The 25,009-nt window shown below is 38.9% G+C and overlaps 1 protein-coding gene across 1 annotated transcript in view; it reads right to left on the bottom strand.

Annotated features, from left to right (window-relative positions):
• Positions 1–25,009, bottom strand: part of SMC6 (Structural maintenance of chromosomes 6) — a 655,684-nt gene that overhangs the window by 323,219 nt on the left and 307,456 nt on the right. The window contains exon 11 of the mRNA XM_090377619.1: positions 11,847–11,935. Within this exon, the coding sequence (XP_090233745.1) occupies positions 11,847–11,935 (89 nt within the window). The remainder of the gene's footprint in view (positions 1–11,846; positions 11,936–25,009) is intronic.

The following is a 25,009-nucleotide window of genomic DNA, read 5'->3' as shown; positions in this document are numbered from 1 at the left end:
CTCCTTTACTTTTAACACATTTCTTTAAGTTTCTAACCAATACCTCTAATAACTGATGAGCAACACTCACTCACTCTTTCTCTCTCTCTATTTCTATTATATCCTATTCCTATCCTCACAATATAGAAGTCATCACGTTACAATACTTCTCAAACTGTCCTGTCTAATCTTCTCCCCCATGGATTTCTTTATAACACAGTTCTAGTTAGTAAAATTCTTTAAACTGACTTACTTGGTCTCTTCCCACTCTACCTGGAAGAGTAGTAGATTTCCGGTCCTTCACAAGTGCCTCCACTCCAATTTCTTCTGCTGATCCACTAGGTTTACGGCTCTTTTCTGCTTCCACGTCGATCTTCCCACGCTCGGGACTTTCTCCAGCCTTCCGTTAAAAGCTCGAACTGGCTTTCCTTATGCTGATCATACTGCCTTTCGCTATTATCTTTACCCACTAAACTATCATGATCGGACTTTCCGTACGCATTTCCCGCACTCCCAAAATTTCTTTCTGCCACTCTCACGTGCCTCTCCCCGGGATTCTCCTCCGGATCCTTTCCTTTCAGGTTTCGGGACTCTGACCCTTGGGCTCTCGTCTTCTCCCTGCATCACCTTTTTGTTTCCCTCCACTCCCTTATTTTTCGTCCAATCATTTGGTAGTCCTCCATCACTCTTTTCTTTTTCATTTGTTCATTTCTTATTCTTTTGTTTTTAACCAGATTCTGGTAGGTCAAACTCTCTTCTTTGTGATGAGAGCATCCGGGCGCTACATCATCACTAGAATTTTCTCTGAGACGACCGCTACTCACTTACCCTTCAGTCACGCTTCCTTTCAAGATACCGCCCCTGAAATTGTTGGAGTGCCTTCCGAGCCGGGCCGTTTGTACTTTGTTTATCGCTCGAAACTGGTGTGGTCTCTGATCTTCCCTTTGGATGGAGTCCGAAACCATTCTAGGGTGTGGGCGTTCTTTTGTCCCCTGCTGCTGTAAGTTCGGTACAGCCCTACATTCTGTAAACAAGAACCGCATCAAAACTGGCCAACCTATTGTACTACCGTTCGGACAGTCGCCCCTCCTGATGGTACGCTAATCCGGTCCCTATGAAATGTACACAGTGCAAGCAAATTCTGCTGAGTGCTTGTCTGTTTTTAAACATTACATATTTTTCAATTAAAATGGTAATAAAATTTTATTAACATAATATTTGTAAGAATGGATCTTACAATATTCAGAAAATATCCAGATCAAAGATTATCTACAAACCTAATAACAGCATTAATTTGCAGAATTTATTTTGTGGTTTATGTTTTATATAATTTTTAACAGCTACAGTTGTGACCCATATCCGCTGATTCAGTTAACCAGCATTTTTTTTTCCCCCGTGGTTAACCACAGTTAACCATGGCAAAAAAAATGAAAAACCTTAACACGTACTACTCATTTCCAATACGATGCTTCCCTTTATTTTTTACACTGTCACGTATGGTTTGATCACCAACATTATAATGGTTCTTTAAAGATTTAACAGATACACCGTTTTCAAACTTTTGAATAATTTGAAGTTTTTGTTTAATTTGAAAGCACAACTCTTGTGTTTGCCTCTCATTTTTGCAATTTCTAAACAAAAAAAAAAAAAAGTTACTATAAAAAAAAAAATTCCGACATCCCTGACATAAATAAACAAAATTTGTCCTTTTGCGGTGTGACAGAACACAACAATTGACGCGATGCACTAAAGCAAACTAAACATTTATCCTGGTTAATCCAATCCCAGTAAATAAATTGAGTCTGCTGAACTTTATTATTATCATATTTAATGTTGGTAATGTCTTATTGTGTGTTTAATGTGGCATAGTATTTAGGGTTAGGTGCCACCTGTGGTTTCCCACATCTGAGCAATATATACTCTGTGATGGAATGCACAACTACTGCATAAGGCAGAAAAAAATGTAGTGACTGGTTTATGCAGTATTATGTTCTGTTGTGTCTCTGGCTTCTTGGCCGCAGGGTCGCTAGTGGAACCCTACATTGCCCGCCACCACCACTGTGCGGTGAGCCAGGCTGCCTTCACACTCTGGCTGATCTCCACCAAGGGTCACCTGAGCTTTCTGGATGGAAACCAAAAAAAAAAAAAAGACAGTGGGGAAGATAGTAGAAGTGGTGGAGTCAAAGTAGGCAAAAGGAGGAGGATGAGGAAAGAAGGCATCCTCCAGTGGAAATAAAAGGTGAGAAGGGAGAAGTAGGAATCACCCGTGGTCTGGGAACCCACCAAAGGCCAGGGAAAGGAAGACAGCTTGCAGAACAAGGAAGGTCTGCAAAGTTGGGAAGTGTCTGAGTTTGATTTATATCAGTTCAGTGCTATCATTCCAATGTGGAAGGTCCAGTTAGGTCTGATAGTGGCTGGTGATGAGAGAAGAGCAGGTACGAGGAGAGATCATAGCGGTTTCAGGAACATCTGGTGTGGATGTCTACGTTGTGGGATCAGACGGGGAGAGATGATACCAATGCCTTTTGACTATTGCTGAGGCAAATCTGCTAAAAGCTAAAAACGCTTCTTTTGATTTTAACAGGTTGCTTTCCAGGCTGAGCATGAGTAAATTTATATCCAGTAACAGTTGATTACGTAGGTCCAGGTAGATGTTTAATTTATCAATTAAACTTTATTATATGTATGTATGTATGTACAAGAATATCACGTTATATATGGGGGTCAGCAGGTGTTTGCTTATATCCACGGTTTCAGCCATCTAGGAACATATCCCCTGCAGATACGGGGGTCTTATTGTATATCCAGATCCACTTTCTCCAATTCAATATCCCTTTCTGCACCTTCCATTGTGCTTCTCTCAATCATCTTCACAGCACACTCAATCCAAAACCATCTTGAAAAATTTAAATATTGGCATCCGCTTTTTTATAGCTAATGGCATCCAACTGTAACAAACCACTATATACAGAAATCTATTTGTCAGTAGACTCCACCTGCCACTATTAGTCCTCTCCCCCCCTTTATTTTGCAACCATGTGGCTAGATTTCTTTCCAACTGCTCATTGCAGGTGATGGTAGATGGCATTATCTTTTAACTTCTTATGTTAGTGTTTTCCCAAGATTCTGCTCTTTTTCTCACTCCTTTCCTGCTGTATATTAATAATCTTCTTCTGCTTCCAGTTTTGCTGATAATACATTACATTCCACTTTCCTACATTGCACAAACAGCTCCAATTCCTTAAATGCCAATCTCCAGGGATGGTGCCTCCAAAATATCTCTTAGGCTCCTAGACATTATCCAACAGAGAGAAGTCAGATTAATCAATGATTACCTTTTGAAATACCATTCATCTCTTAAAAACTACCTCCATTTTTATATTATAGTAAGTTGATATTTTAGTTAATTGGATTTGAAGATAAAAAAAAGTTCCTGCTTTGAAAAATTTGGCTAATTTAGAGAAATAAATACAATGGTAATTGTTTGTTTTATTGGTAAAAGTTAATTCTGAAGCTGAAGTCTAAAGTTTATATGCCAGAAATGAAATATTGTTTAATTGAGCAGAAGACAGAGCAAGCAAAAGAAATCTGCTAATGATGAAAAACCCCAATAAAGTTAATTGTATAGGTATTTATGGGATGTTTTAAAGGGTCAAGTTTAAAAAGGCAAGGTTGGAAACTCCTCTAATTTTTAAAATGGCGACCACTAATTAGATCCGAAAACCAATATTGTCAATGTTTAAAGAAATGATTTAGTGTGCAGACACTAAATCATTTCATTCATTAAGTTAATAACAATATTTTTGCAAGTGTTTGTTGCTAACTCAAAAGTGGACTACAGGGCAAAACAGCAAGTTGTGACTTAGTTCATTTTTTTTTGGTGGGAAATGAGATTTCATTTGAAATAACTGCTGTTATTTAAAATGTTCCAAAAGTTTAGTAATAAGAGATATTTAATTTTTAATCAGAGTGGCCAATTTAGCATAATGATTTTGAGGGATTGAATAAAAGTCCTACATAAAAAATATTCTGGTAAATGAGACCACAAATTTGTAATGTACTGTTTTGTTTGGAAGATAGAAATATAATCATTTGATCCTCCTCCACTCCAGATGAATTATATTATGTTTCTTTTAGTTATTAAGATGTTCACATGTACAGTCAAAAGAGAACAGAAGATATCTGTACCAATTCTTTAAAGCTGGGAACCCAACACTAAGAAACAGTAATTAGTTTATATTGGTTTCCATAAAGAAATGCTCTCTTCTGAGATTCTCATTCAAGGGGGGCCATAGTTTCAGAACCTAATTTGTTTAGTTGTTTTCAGACATGTTTCTTAGTATAATCAGTCCATACCTGGGATAAGTATATTTTGGAATATTATATGTTCAACATGGTATTGGACAAAATCTGATACCTGAAGCAAAACAAAGAAGAGAAATCATTACACCTAACAAGCAAAATAGGTAAACCATTACACCCAACAAGCCTTTTCCAAAGGGATAATAATTATTGAGACCAATGAAAAGAGGTTAAAAATGCAGATAAAAAGGACCAATGAATGGGGAAGTCATGAAAACTTAAATTTTTCAGCCTACTACACTTTTAATGATGGATCCCTGCAAAGTTCGCTTAATTGAGGAAGTGTTCTTTCTTAGTTTTCAAAATTGTCAGTCATAACTAGAGGTTTCACTAAGAAGTTGCATCATTTAAATCGCTTCTGAGAAAAGTGGAAGCAGTGGATGATTGAAATAGTTTTATGCGATAAAATTTGTGAGGTGGAGGTCTGTCAGCTGATCATTTGCTCTAGTTTCATACACAACAACTGTGTTTCACAAGCCATATTAAAATGCTATATAAGAGATATCAGATGTAACTGAAGAAATTCTTAAAGCCACTGCAGCTTTCAAAGTAGACTCTCAGATTTGATTAAATTATACTTCAAATCCATCTTATTTTTGCTTTTCATTTATAATTCAATTATTAATATTTTTAAAATTAATTTCTATTAAGTGTTTTTTATTTTTTCTTCTTCTTCTTCTTCTTATTATTATTTTTTGTAAAAATAAAATTAAATTTTTTGTATGCAAAATCCATGGTGCATTCCTGGAAAATATGGTATTTGTTTTAGAGCAGTATAATTTTAAATACTTAATTGATTTGTGTTATCTATGATTATACAGGTTGAAAATTTTTCATAATGGAAAAAAAAAAAAAAAAAGTCAACTAGATAGATTTGGATTATAATTCCAAATCTGTTTTCAGTTTTCTTCTGGAATGTCAAGTCTTTGTGATAAGACCAATTAATAATCAGTGATGAGACTGACTATTCCACTCAGATACCTATTAATCCAACCTATACAAGTATCATCATCAGCCATTTTCAATCCACTGCAGGATGAAGGCCTCTCCAGCAACTTTCCAGTTCCTTCTGTTTTGAGCACGGGCCATCCATTTACTACCCAAAAACTCATGAATTTCATCTATCCATCTCCGCCTTTGTCTTCCAGGTTTTCTTCTAGCTCCTCTTGGGTACCATTCTGTTATTTTCTTAGTCCATCTGTCATCATGTCTTCGAGCTATGTGTCCTACCCGACCATTTTAGTTCTTTAGTTTTGATAAAAATGTCCTTTACTTGAGTTTGCTGCCTAATCCACGTGTTTCTCTTCTTATCTAACAGTCTGATTCCCAATATAATTCGTTCCATTCTTCGCTGTGTAGTTTTCAGCTTCTCTTCCATTCTTTTGGTGAGTGCCCAAGTTTCACTTCCATAAGTCATGGTGGGGAGTATACATTGATTCTTTATTTTACGTTTCAGACAAACTGGGATATTGCTCTTCAGTATGTGACTATATTTCCTGAATGCTATCCATCCAAAATTTATTCTTCTCTTGACTTCCAACCATTTACCATTATTACAGCTAATAACTTGTCCCAGATAAGTATATCACTCCACCTTTTCAATTACTGCTCCATCAATCATTATTTCCCTTTCTGTGGCATACTTGTTCATCATTACTTTTGTTTTAGCCATATTCATCTTTAGTCCAAAATCCTTACTAACTCTGCATAACTGATTAAGATTTTCCTCTAATTCTTTGGGATCGTGGCTTATGACCACAATGTCATCTGCAAATCTTAATCGTTTATGTACTCTCTGTTCACATTGACTCCTTTCTGCGACCAGTCTAATCTTCTGAAAGCTTCCTCAAGGGCAGCAGCAAACAGCCTCGGAGATATTGTGTCTCCTTGTCAAACTCCTTTCTCGATTTTAAATTTCCTACTGCCTTTGTCTAGTCTAATAAAGGAGGTAGCACTCTCATATATTTTATTCAAAATCATAATATGTGGGGTATCTATGCCTTGTCTTTCCAGTGCCCGAAAAATTGCCTTATGCGGTATGGAGTCAAATGCCTTTTCATAATCCACAAATGCCAGGCATATGGTGTTTTATATTAATTTGCTTTCTCCATTAGCTGTGATATTACGTGAAGGTGATCCATAGTTGAGAATCCAGTCCTAAAGCCAGCTTGCTCCTTCGGCTGATTATCATCAAGTATTCTTTCTGATCTATTAGTAATGACCCTTGTGAACAACTTGTTGTTGTTATTTGGATTTTAGGAGCATTAGCAACTACGGCCATATTGCTCCGGGATATGCAGTGGTCATTCCCTGACCTTCCCGCATCCCCCCTATTTGGTGGTGACGGGCTCGAACCCCGGTCTAATCAAGAAGCGTGTGCTGCGCACTGCTGCTCCTTCCCACCTGGCTACGGAGGCGCCTGAACAACTTGTAGATGTGAGATAAGCTAACTGGTTTATAATTTCCGATTTCTGATTTATCTCTTTTCTTATGCAGCAAAACTATGATTGCATTATTCCACTGCTTAGGCGTCACACACCTTTTCTAATGCATTTTGTGAAGAGCCTTGCCAGTTTTTGTGTTGTGTCTCTTCCTCCCAATTTTAACAACTCTACAGTAACTTCATCTTCCCCAGGGGCTTTCTGATTTTTCATTTTCTTCAATTCATGTTCTACCTCATCAGGGAGAATATCGGGTATGTTGTATGTGTTGCTACTTTGCAATCCATCTTCCCCACTAATGGCATCATTCCGTCGCTCCTTGTATAATTCTCTATAGTAGTATTCTGCTATTTGAATTATGCCTTCTCTGCTGTTTATAAGTACACCATCACTATTCTTCAGTTTCGGTATCATTTTTCTTTCTGTATTACTGCTCATGGCTGCTGATTTAAATCCTTTGTTTTCCCTTAATGCTTGTTCTACTTTTCTTGTGTTAAATATTATGTACTCTGAGTCTCTTTCTAATGGCTTTGCATAACTCAGTATACTAAATTTTCTCCTTGTCAGCATTTTTCTTGCTCTTCATTTGTCGTCTTCGGTTCATCATGACAAGTGTTTCTTGACTAATTTTTTCTTCTTTGGATTTCTTTTTCCCTATAGGCTTCTTGGGCTTTATCACTTTCAGAAAGTTGTAATATTCCTCGTCGATATCTTGGTCCTGAGCAGTCTGCAGAAGCTCAAACTTGTTCTTAAGTTCCAGTACATACTGCCTTTTCTCCTCTCCTGTTATCTCAAAGACCTTTGTATTATTTACTCGAGTCAGTTTTTTCCTTTTCTTTCCTACATCTATATCCAGTGTACATCTTACCATTCTGTGATCACGTCCAACATTTACCTTATTCAGGACCGTAACATCATTCACAATATATCTTCTGTTAGCGAGGATGAAGTCGATTTCATTAATAGTTAATCCATTTGGACTCTTCCATGTCCACTTTCTGTTCACCCTTTTCTTGAAAAAAAGTGTTCATTATTGACAGTCCTTGAGATTCTGAAAATTCCACAAGTCTTTCACCTCTTTCATTTCTTTCACCAATTCCAAAATTTCCTATAGTTCCCCTTTCTGCGCTGTTTTGTCTTTTTCCAACCTTAGCATTGAAGTCCCCCATAATAATAATGTAGTGTAGTGTCTGCTCATCTAGAAGACTCAATTTTGGTGTACCTTTCTTCAACCTCTTCATCATCATGGCTCAATGTTGGTGCATAAATCATTATAACCTTTAGCTTGTACCTCTTAGAAGAGGTACAAGAGGTCTTCAATCTTGAGTATTAGTCTTGACACCCTTGTTGATGTGCTTTTGAATTCCAAAATGTTGTTTTTAAAATCTTTATGGACCAGAAACCCAACTCCACCTTCACTCCTTTCACTGTTTCCATTGGTCTATAGCAGATTTCCACTTGATAAACTTATAAGTGATTGATTTCTTCTTCTTGTAGTTTCAGCCAAACCGGTGATATCCCAATTCACATTTTCTAATTCCTTTTCCAGTTCTAATATCCTCTCTTCACCGATGAGTGATCTTACGTTATAACAGGCCAAGTTCAGTTTCCGTGCATGGCAGCCTGGTCATACCCAGAGATTCTTAGCACCCTCTGCTTCCACTCTGATCCTCTCGCTGCCGTAAGAGGGGGGAGTGAAAGCTGCTGGGGACTGAAGGCCATTTGTTTTGTCGTGCTGTCATATGCTGGAGGGTTTGGTCTTTTCCTCTTCACGCTGACCATGCGTCTTGAAGAGAACCACTCTACACGTTTGTTGCCACCTAAGTGATGTAACAGGGCTTACCATCGAGAAGGTGTGCATGAGTGGATTTTAGGGGGGCAGGCCAACCAGACTTCTCCTAAATCTTCTGTAATAGAGAGATATTGGATCCATCAGTGTTTTAGGCTGAGTGTCTGATAACACACAGGATACCTGTTCCCCTCTAAGCCCTGTATTATACAATTAGGAATATTATACAAGTATAATCATTATTTACTATTATTGTTTATATAATTATACTTATGTAATTGTTTGAATACATCAAATGATTACATAAATCAACCCAAAACAATATGATCTTAAAATATTGTCTATAATAAAAATAATTCAATTTCTAATCAAATAATTTAATTATTTGATTATAAACAGAACAAATGAATTACTGAAACACATTCATTATCATACCTCTGAAGTGTGAAAGTTACCTCAACAAATTCTGCTTTGTATTTGTTGTAACTACATCATGTGTACAATGGTGTACAATCACACAGACAATTGGAAATTGTACCAATTATACTTTACAGTCTTCTGGTGTCCAGAATACAGCATGGGCACCACATATTATTAATATTGCTTGTTGCTTTTGTTTTATCTATGTGTAATTACAGTAATTTGCCTCAAATTCATTGTTATGTCAATGGGCATGGATGGAGGATTCACAAAATATTGTTGTTTCCTATGCCTATGGGACAGCCATTCTACTGCAGACCATTATTGGCCTCAAAGAAGCAATATGAGCCAGGAATGAGTAGTGTGCAGTACATTCCATTAGTAAATCCAATGAAAATTTTCTTTCCACCTCTTCATGTTAAACTTGGCCTAATAAAGAGTTTTGTGAAAGCAATAGGTAAGGTGATTCAAGAGCATTTCATTACTTAAGTGGAAAATTTGCAAAGATCTCTGCTGTGAAAGTGGAAATCGTTGTGGGGCCTCAAATTAGAGAGCTTCTGCAAGATGAAAGCTTTGAAAAATGCCTCAATGTATTTGAAATAAAAGCAGTACAGTCTTTAAAATGGCTCTGTGAAAACTTTTTTTTTTTTTTTTTGGTAACTACAGTTTTCCCACATACAAAGACTGTATTCAGAAATTACTCAATGCATATAAAGGAATGGGATGGTGTATGTTGTTGACACTTTTTTACTTGCATTCTGATTTAGACTTCTTTCCTGAAAACCTTGGCAGAGTGAGTGATGGGGGGATGATTCCACGTACCACGACATTCCCAACTAGGTGTACAAAAGAAATTCATCCTCACAATAATATTTTTAAATTGCACATATCTTTTTTACAACAGTGTTTTGTATTATTTTGTGTGTGTGTGTGTGTGTGTGTGTGTGTGTGTGTGTGTGTGTGTGTGTGTGTGTGTGTGTGTGTGAAATGTATTGGGTTTAAAAGTGATAATAATGTAATTATAACCAGTCTAATGTGTATTGTACTGAAATCATTTTAATTAATTTGTGCACTTATATTATTAACAGTTGCATTATGAAAGCTAGAGCTATATATGTTAGGGGAGGGGAAAAAAAAAACAGAACGTATTTGAAATCAGTACACAAAACTGGTTTAGAGAAGTATGTTTATATTTCTGGAAAAAAGAAAAAAGTTGCATTTTGGTCATCAATGTTATTTTTGTTGTGCGAATTTCATATGAATAAAATACTGCCAAACTCTGATACAGTACCATTCCTTGTTCACAGCAATTTGTGACAATATTCAATATGGCACTAGATTGAAAATCGTCTTTTAAACTTACAAAATTTACTTGATAAAAAAAGGTGTTAACTACAAAATAAGAACATATTAGAATAACATTTGATACAGTAGTACTGTAATTGAAAAGCTTCATTACATTGGTGTACAATACTTCTCAATCACCAATACAATGCCAACTGATGAGTTTGCACCTTAAAATGAAAATAAGATTCATGAAATTAGTCTTTATAGGCACAGACCTTTTTCTTTTCACTAATATTCAATAATGCTCTTCTCTCCATACTTTATTATTCTCATTATGATGATGTAAACAGCTGTGTTGTTGCCTGCCTCAATATAGATTTTGACTCTTGTCTTGGTTACTACGGGCTCTGGCTTATAGTAACCAGCAGAAAGTGAATTTTCAGTAATCTCTCAAGATTACTGAAAATTTAAAACCACAGTATTCTCTATCTCAGTTTATCCCCCCCCCCTTCATTCTCAGTTTTCCCAAACTGCTAATGTCAATGTAAGTGATATATACTGGACACTACTTACTGCACATAGGCACTAATATCTAGGGTTCCACATTGTTAATATAACTGGAAATTTTGGTTTAAAACCTTTTATAGGCATTAGGTGAGGATAATGCTATATAGAGGATGCTATACTGGAGTTCAACTTATACAAATATTTATATATATTTTAAAGTGGCTATTTTTCATTCCATGGATAAGATACAATACAAATGGAGAGTCACAAGACAGATATTCAAGCACCTTGACTTGTGTACATTAATTGGGGCAATGTGTAGGTAAAAGTTTTTATGGGTATTAAGAATATAAATAAGAATTTGAATTATGATATAGAAATAGTATTCGCCATATAGTGCAAGGAAGTCAGACTTTTACTACACTGGGGGGAGGGACCCAAGTAGATAAGAAAACATACAAATTATATCTTTCCCTCTTCACACAGAAAACTATTCAGCCTACTTTTGATTTTATTCAAACTGTCAACCTCAACTACCTGCGAGGGCAGGTAGTTGAGGCCGACAGTCGCCGTTCCAACAATCAACGACTCACTGGCTAAAAGAAAATTTCCTACAATCTAATAATATAGATTACATAAATCAAATTTTTCATATTATGTATTGCAAATAATTTTAAATTTAAAAGGAGCACAGTAGATGAAGTTGCCCTGAGTGAAATAATATGGAGACTGCTTGAATACCTCAAAATAATTCATTTAGATAAAAGGAGGCACCACATATCGGTGTCATGCCATACTTTTCATACAAGGTTTATATACATATTGAATTTTCATTATAGCTACAAACACACATCAGAAAAAGAGCATTATTACAACCAAAGAGGTTCCTTCCCTATATCTGCAATGAGAATGTAGTGCAAAGATGATAGTAAATAATCTGCAAAAATAAATTTTATTTAATTTCAATGCTAGTAATAAACTCCTAAAGATATTTCTCTGTTTCTAGTTTTTCCTTACTGCCTCCATGAAGTAATGTTATAGATATAATTTGATTTACTTGCCTCAACTTAAGTTCTGAAATTACTTTTTTGAGAGCTGCCACCCCTTTATTGTTCTGCTCTATATCATTTTCCACTATTTGACTCTCGAACTGCAATATATTAATATTGTAATATTAATACAAATAATGAATTCAAACTGATTAAAACATCAGCAATTTATATATAATTTTTAAAAAAAGGGAAAACAATGAAAAGGAAAATGGAAAAAAGAAAGGGGGGAGAGAGAGAGAGAGAGAGAGAGAGAGCCATATTCAAAAATAATTACTTCATACATATGCCTCCTCCCCCCCTTTTTCTTGCTACAAACTATGTTGTGAATAGTCAAACTAATAGAAGAAACTTATCTGTAAAAAGATCTAAGGCTCCCACACATTAACTTGTTCATTTCACAAATATATATGGTCGCACTTCCAATCTCAATGATGCTCCTTTATTGTAAATAAATTTGATGAATTTGAAGTGCTGATTAAGTCACTGAATGCAGACATTGTAAATATAGCAGAGTTGTAGTGTAATTTTAGACATAAGTGATGCTGAATTTGAATAACGGGAGTACAATATATACAGGAAGGACAAACAGGCCAGGAGAGGTGGAGTGGTCATGCTCTTAGTCAAGAAGAAAATTAAATCTAAAGCAGTGCATCCAGCTGACTTGGGTGACGAGGGCAATGTTAAGTCAGTTTGGTGCAATATAGGCATTGGAAAAACAAAATTGAGAGTAGGAGTGTGTTATAAGCTTAATGACTGTGATGAGTATACCAAACAGCTATACAGGGAAATAGAGTGGGACAGAAAATCAGTATGTCTCATAATAGTGGATTTTAACTTCCCAGATACTGAGTGGAATTGAGAAATCATCGCACATTAGCAAGACTTTTGTGGATATTTTGGATGACTGTTTTCTATAGCAGCATATTAGGCAACAAAACTTTTGGTCTGGTTATCAGCAGTAATTTGGTATACATTAAGAATCTGTAGCTAAAAGGCCCAATGGGTGCAGTGTATTAATATGGGAAAGGCTATTGAGAGAGTTGGAATATAAAACGAACCGTTGGTTACAATTGGGAAAGGCTATTGCTCTCACAAGGATTACTACAGAAGTTTCAAGCAGTTTTTAAATTTTCTGCAGGTTGGTTGGTTGGTTGTTGGGTTTTATTGGTGCATTAGCAGCTAAGGCTGTAATGCATCAAAACCAGGTGATATATAAAAATTTAAATTTCACTAACCTAATTACTTAGGTCACCATGTCAAGATATAAAATAACGAAGGTATAAAATGTATAAAAGATAAATCAATAAAGAAATGACATGTAAATTTTAAATACGAGTAAAAATGATTGATTTTAAATAGCAGACACACGGTCATTGTCAGATAAAATCCGACTGAGTGTATACGGCTCAGTCAGATGATTAAAAGCAGTAAAACGGATATTGCTAAAATCTGGAAAGTCAGTTAAAATGTGTCTGATTGATAAAATTGTGCCACAGGACTCGCACATAGGAGGACCATCAGCCCTCAGCAAAAACAAATGAGTCAGATGACTATGTCCTATGCGGGTCCGGGCAAGAACACTTCCTCCTTACGATTCCTGCGCAGACTAGACCGCCACGGTTCAATTAGGCTTTATACGATATAATTTATTCATTGTCTGTCTATACCACGAATCCTGCCATTGGGAGTCTATCTTTTAGTGTATTATTTGCCTGTAGTCTGTATAGGGGACTGACAGGCAGCGATTATTACTGGGAATTGCTGATTTGGCTGAGGTGTCAGCCAAATCATTTCCCCTAATTCCAATGTAGCTGGGAAACCAGCAGAAGCGGATATCATATTCATGTTCATGGAGAAAGTGAATCTTCTGCTGAATGCAAGACAGAACTGGATGAGAATTATATCTCACAGTTATTAAAGCCTGTAACACACTGAGAGAGTTGGAATATAAAATGAACCGTTGGTAATGGCATTTACTAATGTGATCCAATGCTAACTCTATAGCGTACAGCTCTGCAGTAAATATGCTGTATTCGGGGAGATTCTGCTCCGATGTAGTAGTGTCCGTAAAGACAGCAGCAGATCCCACATATCATTCCTACTTTGAACCGTCTGTGTAAACTGGCGTGAAGTCAGAGTGTTCAGCTCGGTGTGCTGAATAAAGCTGCAGGTAGACAAACAATGGAGTGTCCGACTTTACAAAATTTCTAAGAGACAAGTCACATGCTGGAACATGACCTTGCCAGAATGGAAGGTGTTGCTTTGGTGTTTGGGCAACCTTATCAACCTTGATTTTAAGTTCTTTGAGTAGCGCTTGGAGACGAACCAAAAGGACAATTGGCAGTCTTATGGGTGTTGTACAAATTTTCGCATCGTGGCTCAAAAACAAATGGCCACATAGGATGGTCTGGCAGGGATTTCAGTTTTAAAGCATACATTAGAGACAACTGTTTACGTCGAAGTGATAATGGTGGTTCGTTTGCTTCGACGTATAAGCTCTGGACAGGAGATGTTCGATATGCTCCAATAGCGATACGCGGAGAGCCTGATGATGGACAGGATCTAGCCATTGAAGTACACTGTCTCTGGACGAATTGTATACCAAGGACGCGTAATCTAGGCTGGATAGTACAAGCACACAGTAAATGCGTAGTAGGGTGCATCGATCCGCACCCCAAGGTGTAGAGGAGAGAGAGAGAGAGAGAGAGAGAGAGCACAGAATATTCAGGCCTCTTGTGCACTTTGTGAGGAGTTGACAGATGTGATCCAGAAAGGTCAACTTTTTATCAAATACGAGTCCTAGGAATTTTGTATCCGCTGCTATTGGAATAGCATTTTGTCTGCGCCTTAATTCAGGTTCAGGATGAAGATTATACTTACGACTAAAGTGTACGCAAACAGTCTTCTGCGACGAGAACCTGAATCCATTAGACAGTGCCCAGGAGTTTAGGCAATCAAGGGCTTTTTGCAGTTGTCTTTCAATAACCCTCATGTTGTATGACTTACAAAATATGCTAAATCATCAATATAGAGGGCACTATTTACAGCTGGAGGAAGTAGTTCTGGGATGGAATTTACTTTTATGGCAAAAAGCGTGACACTTAATACTGATCCTTGTGGAACTCCCTCCTCTTGGATGAAGGAAATGATTACATAAATCAACCCAAAACAATATGATCTTAAAAGATTGTCTATAATAAAAATAATTCAATTTCTAATCAAATAATTTAATTATTTGATTATAAACAGAACCAATGAATTACTGAAACACATTCATTATCATACCTCTGAAGTGTGAAAGTTACCTCAACAAATTCTGCTTTGTATTTGTTGTAACTACATCATGTGTACAATGGTGTACAATCACACAGACAATTGGAAATTGTACCAATTATACTTTACAGTCTTCTGGTGTCCGGAATACAGCATGGGCACCACATATTATTAATAATGCTTGTTGCTTTTGTTTTATCTATGAGTAATTACAGTAATTTACCTCAAATTCATTGTTATGTCAATGAGCATGGAAGGAGGGTTCACAAAATATTGTTGTTTCCTATGCCCATGGGACAGCCATTCTACTGCAGACCATTATTGGCCTCAAAGAAGCAATATGAGCCAGGAATGAGTAGTGTGCAGTACATTGGAAACGAACTTGGAAAGATCGATTGGCTAAAAAGTTTTTAATAAAAATGGGGAGTGGCCCTCTAAGACCAAGGCTATCAAAATCTTTTAAGATACCAAATCTCCAAGTTGTGTCATACGCTTCCTCCATGTCAAAGAATACAGACACCAAATGTTCACGTTTTAGGAAAGCATCCCAGATGGATGTTTCCAGTCTAATGAGATGGTCCAGAGTGGACCGGTTCCTTCGAAAGCCACACTAGATGTTGGAGAGAAGGTCATTTCATTCTAAATTGACCATATTAAATGAAAATTAACCATTCTCTCCAGGATTTTGCACAAACAGCTAGTCAGAGCAATAGGACGATAATTAGTAGTGACTTTTGGATCCTTTCCTGGCTTAGAAAAGGCAAGAACGATTGCCTTGCGCCAAGAATCTGGAAACTGCCCTACAATAAAGATTCTGTTGTATAGAAGGAGCAGATAATCCATAGATTTGGGTGAAAGATGCTTAATCATTTCATAATAGATGCCATCTGGTCCAATAGCACTTGCTTTGGAAAGAATAAGAGCTCTTTTCAGTTCCTGTATAGTGAATGACCCGTTGTAGGGATAGACACTCTTAGACTTAAAATTAAGCGCCTGTTTTTCAATTTTATGTTTCAGGACCAGGAACTCTGGGGAATACGAAGATGTTGCGGAGATGTTAGAGAATGTTTCCCCAAGAGAATTGGCTATTGCAGTTGGATTTGCATTAGTGCATCCATTATAATCTAGGATTGAAGAAGGGTGGGATGTATATTTTCCCTTCATTTTCCGGATTTTATCCCAGACCGCCTTAGTACTAGTGGACTGAGTAATTGATGAAGTAAAACGGATCCATGATTCCTTTTGACTCTGACGGCAGATGTAGCATGCTTTGGCTTGTGCGCGTTTAAAGGCTATAAGGTTGGTCATGGTAAAATATCAGCGGAATATCCCCCATGCTTTGTTTTGAGCCTTTTTTGCTGCTGTGCATTGTGAATTCCACCAGGGTTTGGGAAATGGTGGAAACCGGGCAGATGTTTTTGGAACCGCATTCGCAGCTCTTTGGACTATAATTTCGTGATGTACGTTACTGCATCATTGATAGGCTACTGACTGACTGACGGTACTGAGATCAAAATTTGACTGATGTTGGAAGGCAGTCCAGTCAGCATGATCAATCTTCCACCGTGGTAACCTGAAAGGAAGACATGGTCTCCCACTATGTAACGAGGTTATCACAGGGAAGTGATCACTTCCGTAAGGGTTTTCCTCCACTTCCCAAGTGAGTGAAGGGAGTAGAGAAGGGGACCAGATAGAGAGATCAATGGCAGAAAAAGTATGTGTAGGCATGTCGAAGAAGGTGTTTGTTCCAGTATTTCGAAGGGAAAGGTCATTGTCATTTAGCATATGCTCTATGACTCGTCCCCTTCCATTGATGTTAGCACTACCCCACAGGGTGTTATGTCCATTAAAATCCTGGAGAAGTAAGAAAGGGGGAGGCAACTGCATTAGAAGATTATCAAGGTCTTCCTGGCAGATGTCAGTCCCAGATGGCAAATAAATAGAGCACACGGTTAATAAAAATCCCACTGTAAGGCGAATTCCAACAGCCTCTATGCTGGTTGTAACTAGTAAGGGCTGAACTGGGGACTGGTTGCCCACAAGGATAGCCATTCCTCTATGAGCAGGACCATCCGCAATTCTATCCTTAGGAAAAATTGTGATGTTATGCATGGTACGATCATCATTTGCCTTTAGGTAAGTCTCCTGAAGGAAAAACCAAGCAAACTGGCTCGTGCTTTTGCAGGAGGGCCTTGATGTCATCGGTATTTTGCCGGAATCCACAACAATTCCATTGTTGGAATTTAGCCATTATTTTGGCTTGGTGGGTCCATTAGGCGGCTTCAGAGGTGCTGAAGGCTTACTTTTGTCAGTTTTGGATTTATCTTTTTTGGGAAAGAATGGACACTGTCCCGTGTCTATTTCCTCCTCCGAAAAGAGTTCCAAGACCGATTCATCTGATACCTCCTTGTGCTCGACGACACTGGTAAGGAGCCACCATTACTGGTGGCTCCTTACCACTTGGTTTTGGTAGTGGTGGAGCACTAGGAAGTACAGATACAGGAGTGGCAGCTGACTGCATTTTTTTGGTGGGCTTTTGTGAACTCAATAAATAGCGTGCGATCAGAGTGAATGACTCTCTTGGTGGTACAGTCATCTCAGTTTGCATACTGATAGTGCACTTCACAGAAACCTTCTGGCCGTATGAAGGTTTCCCGCTATTTATTGGTTGAATGCATTTTCTGGCCTCCTGATAGGATATGTTCAGCTCTGTTTTTATTTTTTGAATTTCTTTCTCGTACATCCACCTCTGGCATGCTCTAGAATAGGCAGGGTGCTCTCCTTTCCAATTTATACAAATTGGTTTGGAAGCTGAACATTCCTCGCTCTCGTGGTCTTTCGTACCACATCGAGCACAGGTAGGATTACCACAACAAGCTGTTTGTGAATGGCCGTATTACTGACATCTAAACACCTCAGTTGGTTGGGATGTAAAGCCTCACTGGGCAGTTCAGATAGTCTGCCTTGATGGAACTTGGAGGCCGTGGGGTGTTAAATGTTAGGATGAGAACTCTGGTAGGGACGAGATTCCCATCCTTCCGCATTGATATTCTCTTGACAGCTGTCACTCCTTGGTCTTTTAGTTCAGAACAGATCTCTTCTTCAGAGACGTGAAGAATATCCCACTCTGAAATGACACCTTGTGAAGAGTTCAAAGTTTTGTGGGGTGTTACACGGATCGGTATTCTCCCTATGGATGTCGCATTTAAGATTCTTTCTGCTTGAAGCTTCAAGTAAAAGATTGCCAGAACGCAGCCGTTTTACTAAATTTGGTGATCAAGGTCTTCCTGGGAGATGTCAGTCCCAGGTGGCAAATAAATAGAGCCTACAGTTAATAAAAATCCCACTGTAATGCAAATTGCAACAGCCTCTATGCTAGTTGTAATTAGCACGGGCTGAACTGGGGTCTGGTTGCCCACAAGGATAGCCACTCCTCCATGAGCAGGACCATCCACAATTCTATCCTTAGAAAAAAATGTTATGTTATGCATGGTGGGGTTATCATTTGCCTTTAGATAAGTCTCCTGCAAGCAAAAGCAAATTGGCCCGTGCCTTTGCAGGAGTGCCTTGATGCCATCTGTATTTTGCCAGAATCCACGAGTCCATTGTAGGAATTTAGCCATTATTTTGGCTTGGTAGGTCCATCAGGCAGCTTCCGAGGTGCTGAGGGCTTACTTTTGTCAGTCTTGGATTTATCTTTTTTGGGGAAAGAATGGACGCTGTCCTGTGTCCATTTCTTCCCCCGCAAAGAGTTCAAAGACTGATTCATCCGGTACCTCCTTGTTCTCTACATACATTGTTTCTGTTGGCTCTTTACCACTTAGTTTTGGTAGTGGTGGAGCACTAGGAGGTACGGATATAGGAGGGGCAGCAGATTGTGTTTTTTTGGTGGGCTTTTGCGAACTCAATAAATAGCGTGCAATCAGAGTGAATAACTCTCTTGGTGGTACAGTTCTGATGGAACAGGCCCAGGGTATGTCTGCCAGGGGCAAAGGTTGATGACGTTGTAGGGCGAATATCATCTTTTAAGGGCACAAAAGGTGATATAGTTGTACACGTTGGCACAAATAATATTAAGAGTAGGAGACCAGCAGAATTACTTAACAAGTACAGGTCACTGTTGAACAAAAGCCGAGAATTAGGGTTGAATTTGAAAGTTTCTGCAATTCTGCCCAGACACGATAGGAGGGAGTATATGATGAGAGCCTTGTCGATCAATTCGGCCCTGGAAAGATTGCGCAAGGCTCAAGGGGTAGAATTTTTTTCAGCCTGGACTGTACTTGTTAACAGGAGAGATTGCTTCTACAGGGATGGGATACACTTAAATAGAAAGGGTGCAAGAATATTTGCTGATGCTATCGAGGCAGTGTTAGGTGGGTCGGAAAACTGCTAGCTTGGGGGGAGACAAAGACCAATAGATTGATAGTAGCCACTGGAAGAGGTGAAAGAGATTCTTGCACTGCTTCTATTAGAACGAGCAGAAGCCTGAAAAACAAGATGCATGATATTTCAGAGACTGCTGGGAGCCATTGCGGTACAAGTAAACACATGGGTTGTGTTAAGGTAGCTAGGAATAGAAACAGGTGCAGGTATACTTGCGTGTACACCAATGCAAGGAGTTTAGTAAACAAATTTGATGAATTTGAGGTATTGCTCAAAACATCAAAGGCAGATATTGTTGGGATATCAGAGATGTGGTGTCACACAGATATAAGGGATGCATAACTGGAATTTGGGGAGTACAATGTCTACATAAAGGATAGACAGGATAGGAAGGGGGGAAGGGTTATGCTATTAGTTAAGAAACACATAAAAACCAAGGAAGTGAAGCCAGTTGAAATCGCTGGACAGTGCAGTGTTGAGTCAGTTTGGTGTGACATAAGCATTGGGAGATCAAAATTGAGAGTAGGAGTGTGCTATAGGCCTAATGACTCTGTTGAGTATAATAAGAAACTGTACAGGGAAATAGAGTGGGCTAGTAAATCAGAGAGTCTTATAATGGGAGATTTTAATTTCCCAGATATTGACTGGAATTTGGGGGCTGGTCACTCACACACTAGCAGGGCTTTTGTGGATTTATTGGATGATTGTTTTCTACATCAGCATATTCGGGAGGCAACTAGAGGGAGTAATACTCTTGATTTGATTATCAGCAGCGATTCTTCATGCATTAAGAATCTGCAGATAAATGAACCACTAGGTGGCAGTGATCACAGTGTGCTGAAGTGGAATTTACTCAAAGAGGTAACTACCATTAGGGGTAAAGGGAAGGGTTATTGCTTCCGTAAAGGCGACTAGATGGACTGAGACAGTATTTAAATTCTATACAGTGGGACCAACTGATGATGATGTTACCAACAGCAAATTCAAAATGGGAAGCATTCAAAGAACTTATCTTGGAAGCTACTAGGCTTTACATACCAACTAAGAAATATTGTTCAAGGTTTAGGCCAAAATGGATGTCAGATGAACTAATGAGGCATATGGCAGAGAAGAAAAATGCATGGGATACTTACAAATTAACACATGACACAGAAGCCTATGATAGATACAAGTTGATATGCAACCAAGTTACAAAGGAGGTTAGGCAGGCGAAGTCAGATTACGAGAAATCCTTGGCAAGGGATACAAAGAAAAACAGCAAAGTGTTCTTTACTTATGTAAACTCTAGAAGGAAGGGGACAAATCAGATTGGTCCACTTGATATTGATGGGTCAACTGTTGATGATCCTGCTCAGGTAGCTAACAAACTAAATGAATATTTTGCATCGACATTCACACGTGAGGAGTTATTCAGCAAGGGGAATGCCAGAGGTGTGTTCAACTCTAGCAGTAAGCTACAGAATCTTGAAATAACTGGGAGTAAAGTGGAGGAGAAATTGTTGAAGATAAACACAAGAAAGGCACCTGGGGAGGATGGGATCTATCCAGTTATATTAAAGGAGGCAGCAAAGGAAGTAAGCAAACCCCTTAGCCATAATTATGAGAGCTTCCTTGGACTCAGGGGAGGTTCCCATAGACTGGAGATGTGAAAATGTGACTCCAATTCACAAAGGAGGATCAAAGGCTGACACAAGTAATTATAGACCTGTGAGCTTAACTTCTATTGCAGGAAAATTAATGGAGCCACTGGTTAAAGAAGCACTGCAGGATCATCTAGACAAGACTTCAGTTATAGCTCGGACACAGCATGGTTTTATTAAGGGGAAGTCTTGCTGACCAATTTGATTGGATACTATGATGCAGTCACAAAAGAACTGGATGCAGGGAATAACTTTGATATTATATACTTGGATCTTAGAAAGGCTTTTGATACTGTTGCACATGGAAGACTGCTACACAAATTGGAGCAGTGTGACATTGGAGGCAAATTGCTGCTATGGATAAAGGGGTGGTTAAGGGGGAGAAGACAGAGAGCGGTAATCAATGGACACTGCTCATTGTGGACTAATGTTATTAGTGGAGTCCCTCAGGGCTCAGTGTTGGGTCCGTTATTGTTTTCTGTATTTATAAATGATATTGATGTTGGTATATCAAGCTTAATGTCCAAGTTTGCAGACGATACAAAGGTTGGCAGGGTTGTCAAGGACATTACTGACACTATGCTGCTGCAACAGGATCTGGAAAGGTTGAGCAGATGGGCTGAGAGGTGGCAAATGAAGTTTAACATTGACAAATGTAAAGTACTACACATGGGAAACAGCAACCCCAGAGCAACGTATCAACTCTGTGGTATTACACTGACAGTGGTGGAGAATGAAAGGGACTTGGGCGTGGTTGTGCAGGCAGATATGAAGTTCCCTGAGCAGTGCAGACGGGCTGCAAGAGTAGCTCATGGAGTATTGTCAATGATATACAGGAATTTTTCCAGCAGGGATAAGGAGGTGATAATTCCCTTGTATACGGCAATGGTCAGGCCACACCTCATTTCAAGAAGGATGTAGAGCTGCTGGAACGAGTACAGAGAAGGGCAACAAGATTAGTGAATGGAACAAAGGGGTGCTCTTACGAAGAAAGGCTTAAGTTTTGCAAATTACAGTGTCTGGAGACTAGGCACCAGCGAGGTGATCTGATAGAGGTGTATAAAGCCTTGAATGGTGTGAGCATGCTCAATGCTGATGGGATTCTTCCTCTAGCTCAGAATAATCACCTGAGAGGGCATAAATTCAAATTGAGGAAAGACAGATGTAGGATAGACGTGCGGAAATTTCCCTTTAGCCAGCGGGTGGTTGGTTGGTTGGTGGAACAGATTTCCATCCCTTGTCATGGAGGTTGATAGCCTAAATAAGTTTAAGGCTCAGCTGGACAGGTATTTTGAACGAACAGAGAGGTGAAGTGGAAGTGGGTTTTTTTTTTTTTTTTTTTTTTTTGGCTGATGCTGCATAAGCCTGCTTTCTTACATCAAATGCCTCTACTAATGCTAATCTCAGTTTGTGTCCCGATAGTGCACTTAGCAGAAACCTGAGCATATGAAGGTTTCCCGCTGTTTATTGGTTGGATACGTTTTCTGGCCTCTGGGCAGGAGATATTCAGCTCTGTTTTTAATTTTTGGATTTCTTTTTTTTCCTTCCACTGCCGGCATGCTCTAGAGTAGGCAGGATGCTCTCCTTGGCAGTTGACACAGGTCGGTTTTGGAGCTGAACATTCCTTGCTCTCGTGGTCTTTAACACCACATCGAGCACAGGCACGGTTACCACGACAAGATATTTGTGAGTGGCCGTATTTTTGGCATTTAAAACACCACAGTGGGTTTGGGATATAAATCCTCACTGGGCAGTTTAGATAGCCTGCCTTGATGGAACTTGAACGTGTTGGGTGTTGAACGTGAGGATGAGAACTCGGGTAGGGACGACATTCCCATCCTTCCGTATCGATATTCTCTTGACAGCTGTCACTCCTTGGTCTTTTAATTCAGAGCAGATCTCTTCTTCAGAAACATGAAGAAAGTCCCACTCTGAAATAACACCTCATGAAGAATTCAGAGTTTTGTGGGGGGTTACGGTGATAGGTATTCCCCCATGGATGTAGAGTTCAAGATTTTTTCAGCTTGTTTTGTGCTGGAGGCTTCAACGAAAAGGTCGCCAGAACGCAGTCGTTTAACGGATTTTGGTGAACCTGCCAACCCTTCTAATCCTTTTTGGATGAAGAAGGGTGACATCTTCCCAATTGACTGCTCTCCGGTAGAATGGAGAATGAGGAAAAGCGGTGTTATAGATGGTGTTTTATCCTCAGTTCTGGCTCTTTTGGCAGAATTAGTGTCATTCTCATCTGATTGATTAGGTAGGGGCCTTATTGGGGCCCCCAGAAGAAATAGGAATTAAATTATTCATATGAGTAAGATAATTTCAGATGCCTTAAGTACCTCACCCACCATGGAGCCCTACGAGGGGACGCCCACTTCTGAAGAAGCAAGTACTGCATCTATATTCGCACACGAGTTCTTTAGGGTAGGAGCTAAATAACTTTATGATAACTGAAAGGAAAGTAGAGGATGGACATAAAAAAGGAGCCTGGGGTGGATGGAATCTATCAAATAATATTAAGGAAGGCAGAAAAGGGGGTAAAAGCAAACCCATGCTATTATTATGACAGCATTCTTGTATTCAGGGGATGTCCTTATGGACTGAAGAAGTGCAAATACAGGGTTTCTCAAAAATATTGGTACAAACGTTTAGGGGAGTAAAGGAATGTGAATCGCATAGGAACGAATGGGATGCCAAGTTTGCTCAGGAGCATCATACCCACGTTTCCAATAAGCCTTGATCCCGTCCCAGGACCAAAGGGAGGGAGACTTATTGGAACGCAGTTGACCCTAGCAGTAAGAACTACCCGCCGATTGATCCCAGTCAGGCCGGTCCGGGACCACCTGTCTTGTCGAAGCAGGGGCCAAAGTGGTGTATTAAGGCAGATTCCAATGATGTAACCCTGGAACCAAGGTATAGGCGTTAGATCCCAGTAATGCTAATCTGGAAGCCCAGCAGCATCACTGGGAGGTCCCCTCACCACGTACAGGTGCCTATGTCGAGGGGTTTTCTGCAGGGGGACAAAGTGATGATGTTACCAATAAATTCTAAATAGGAAGCTTTAAGGGAAATAATCGTATAAGCTGGGTTGTTCATACCAACAAAGAAATATTGTTCAAGTCTTAAACCTAAATGGATGTCAGATGAACTATTCCGACACATGACAGAGAAGAAAAGTGCATGGGATGCATATAAATTATCAGGTAATAGAGATGCCTATGGTAGATAAAAATTAATCTGTAATCAAGTCACAAAGGAGAATAAGCAAGCTAAGGCAGATTACTAAGCGTCGCTGGCAAAGAATGCAAAGAAAACATCACACTTCTATGTTTATATCAACAGTAAAAGGAAATGGTTGAATCACATCGGGCCACTTGATGTTTATGGGTTACCTGTTGATGACCCTGCTCAGGTTGTAAACAAATTGAATAGGTATTTTGCATCTATATTCGCACACGAGTTCTTTAGGGTAGGAGCTAAATAACTTTATGATAACTGAAAGGAAAGTAGAGGATGGACATAAAAAAGGAGCCTGGGGTGGATGGAATCTATCAAATAATATTAAGGAAGGCAGAAAAGGGGGTAAAAGCAAACCCATGCTATTATTATGACAGCATTCTTGTATTCAGGGGATGTCCTTATGGACTGAAGAAGTGCAAATACAGGGTTTCTCAAAAATATTGGTACAAACGTTTAGGGGAGTAAAGGAATGTGAATCGCATAGGAACCCATAACCGGAAACGTCACGGGAAAGTAGTAACAGAGGCACAAGAAGCAGAAATGACACAAGACAGTAATTAGTGACAAACATTTATCTGACATAATATTAACAATGGAGTACAAGATGGATGCATTTCATGATGCACCAACAGATGC

Source organism: Mastigoproctus giganteus, chromosome 7, assembly GCF_048544385.1.
Source record: "Mastigoproctus giganteus isolate SK-2022 chromosome 7, ASM4854438v1, whole genome shotgun sequence".
In the NCBI taxonomy this organism is placed as follows: Eukaryota; Metazoa; Arthropoda; class Arachnida; order Uropygi; family Thelyphonidae; genus Mastigoproctus; species Mastigoproctus giganteus.
This window is presented reverse-complemented; position numbering and strand designations above follow the sequence as displayed.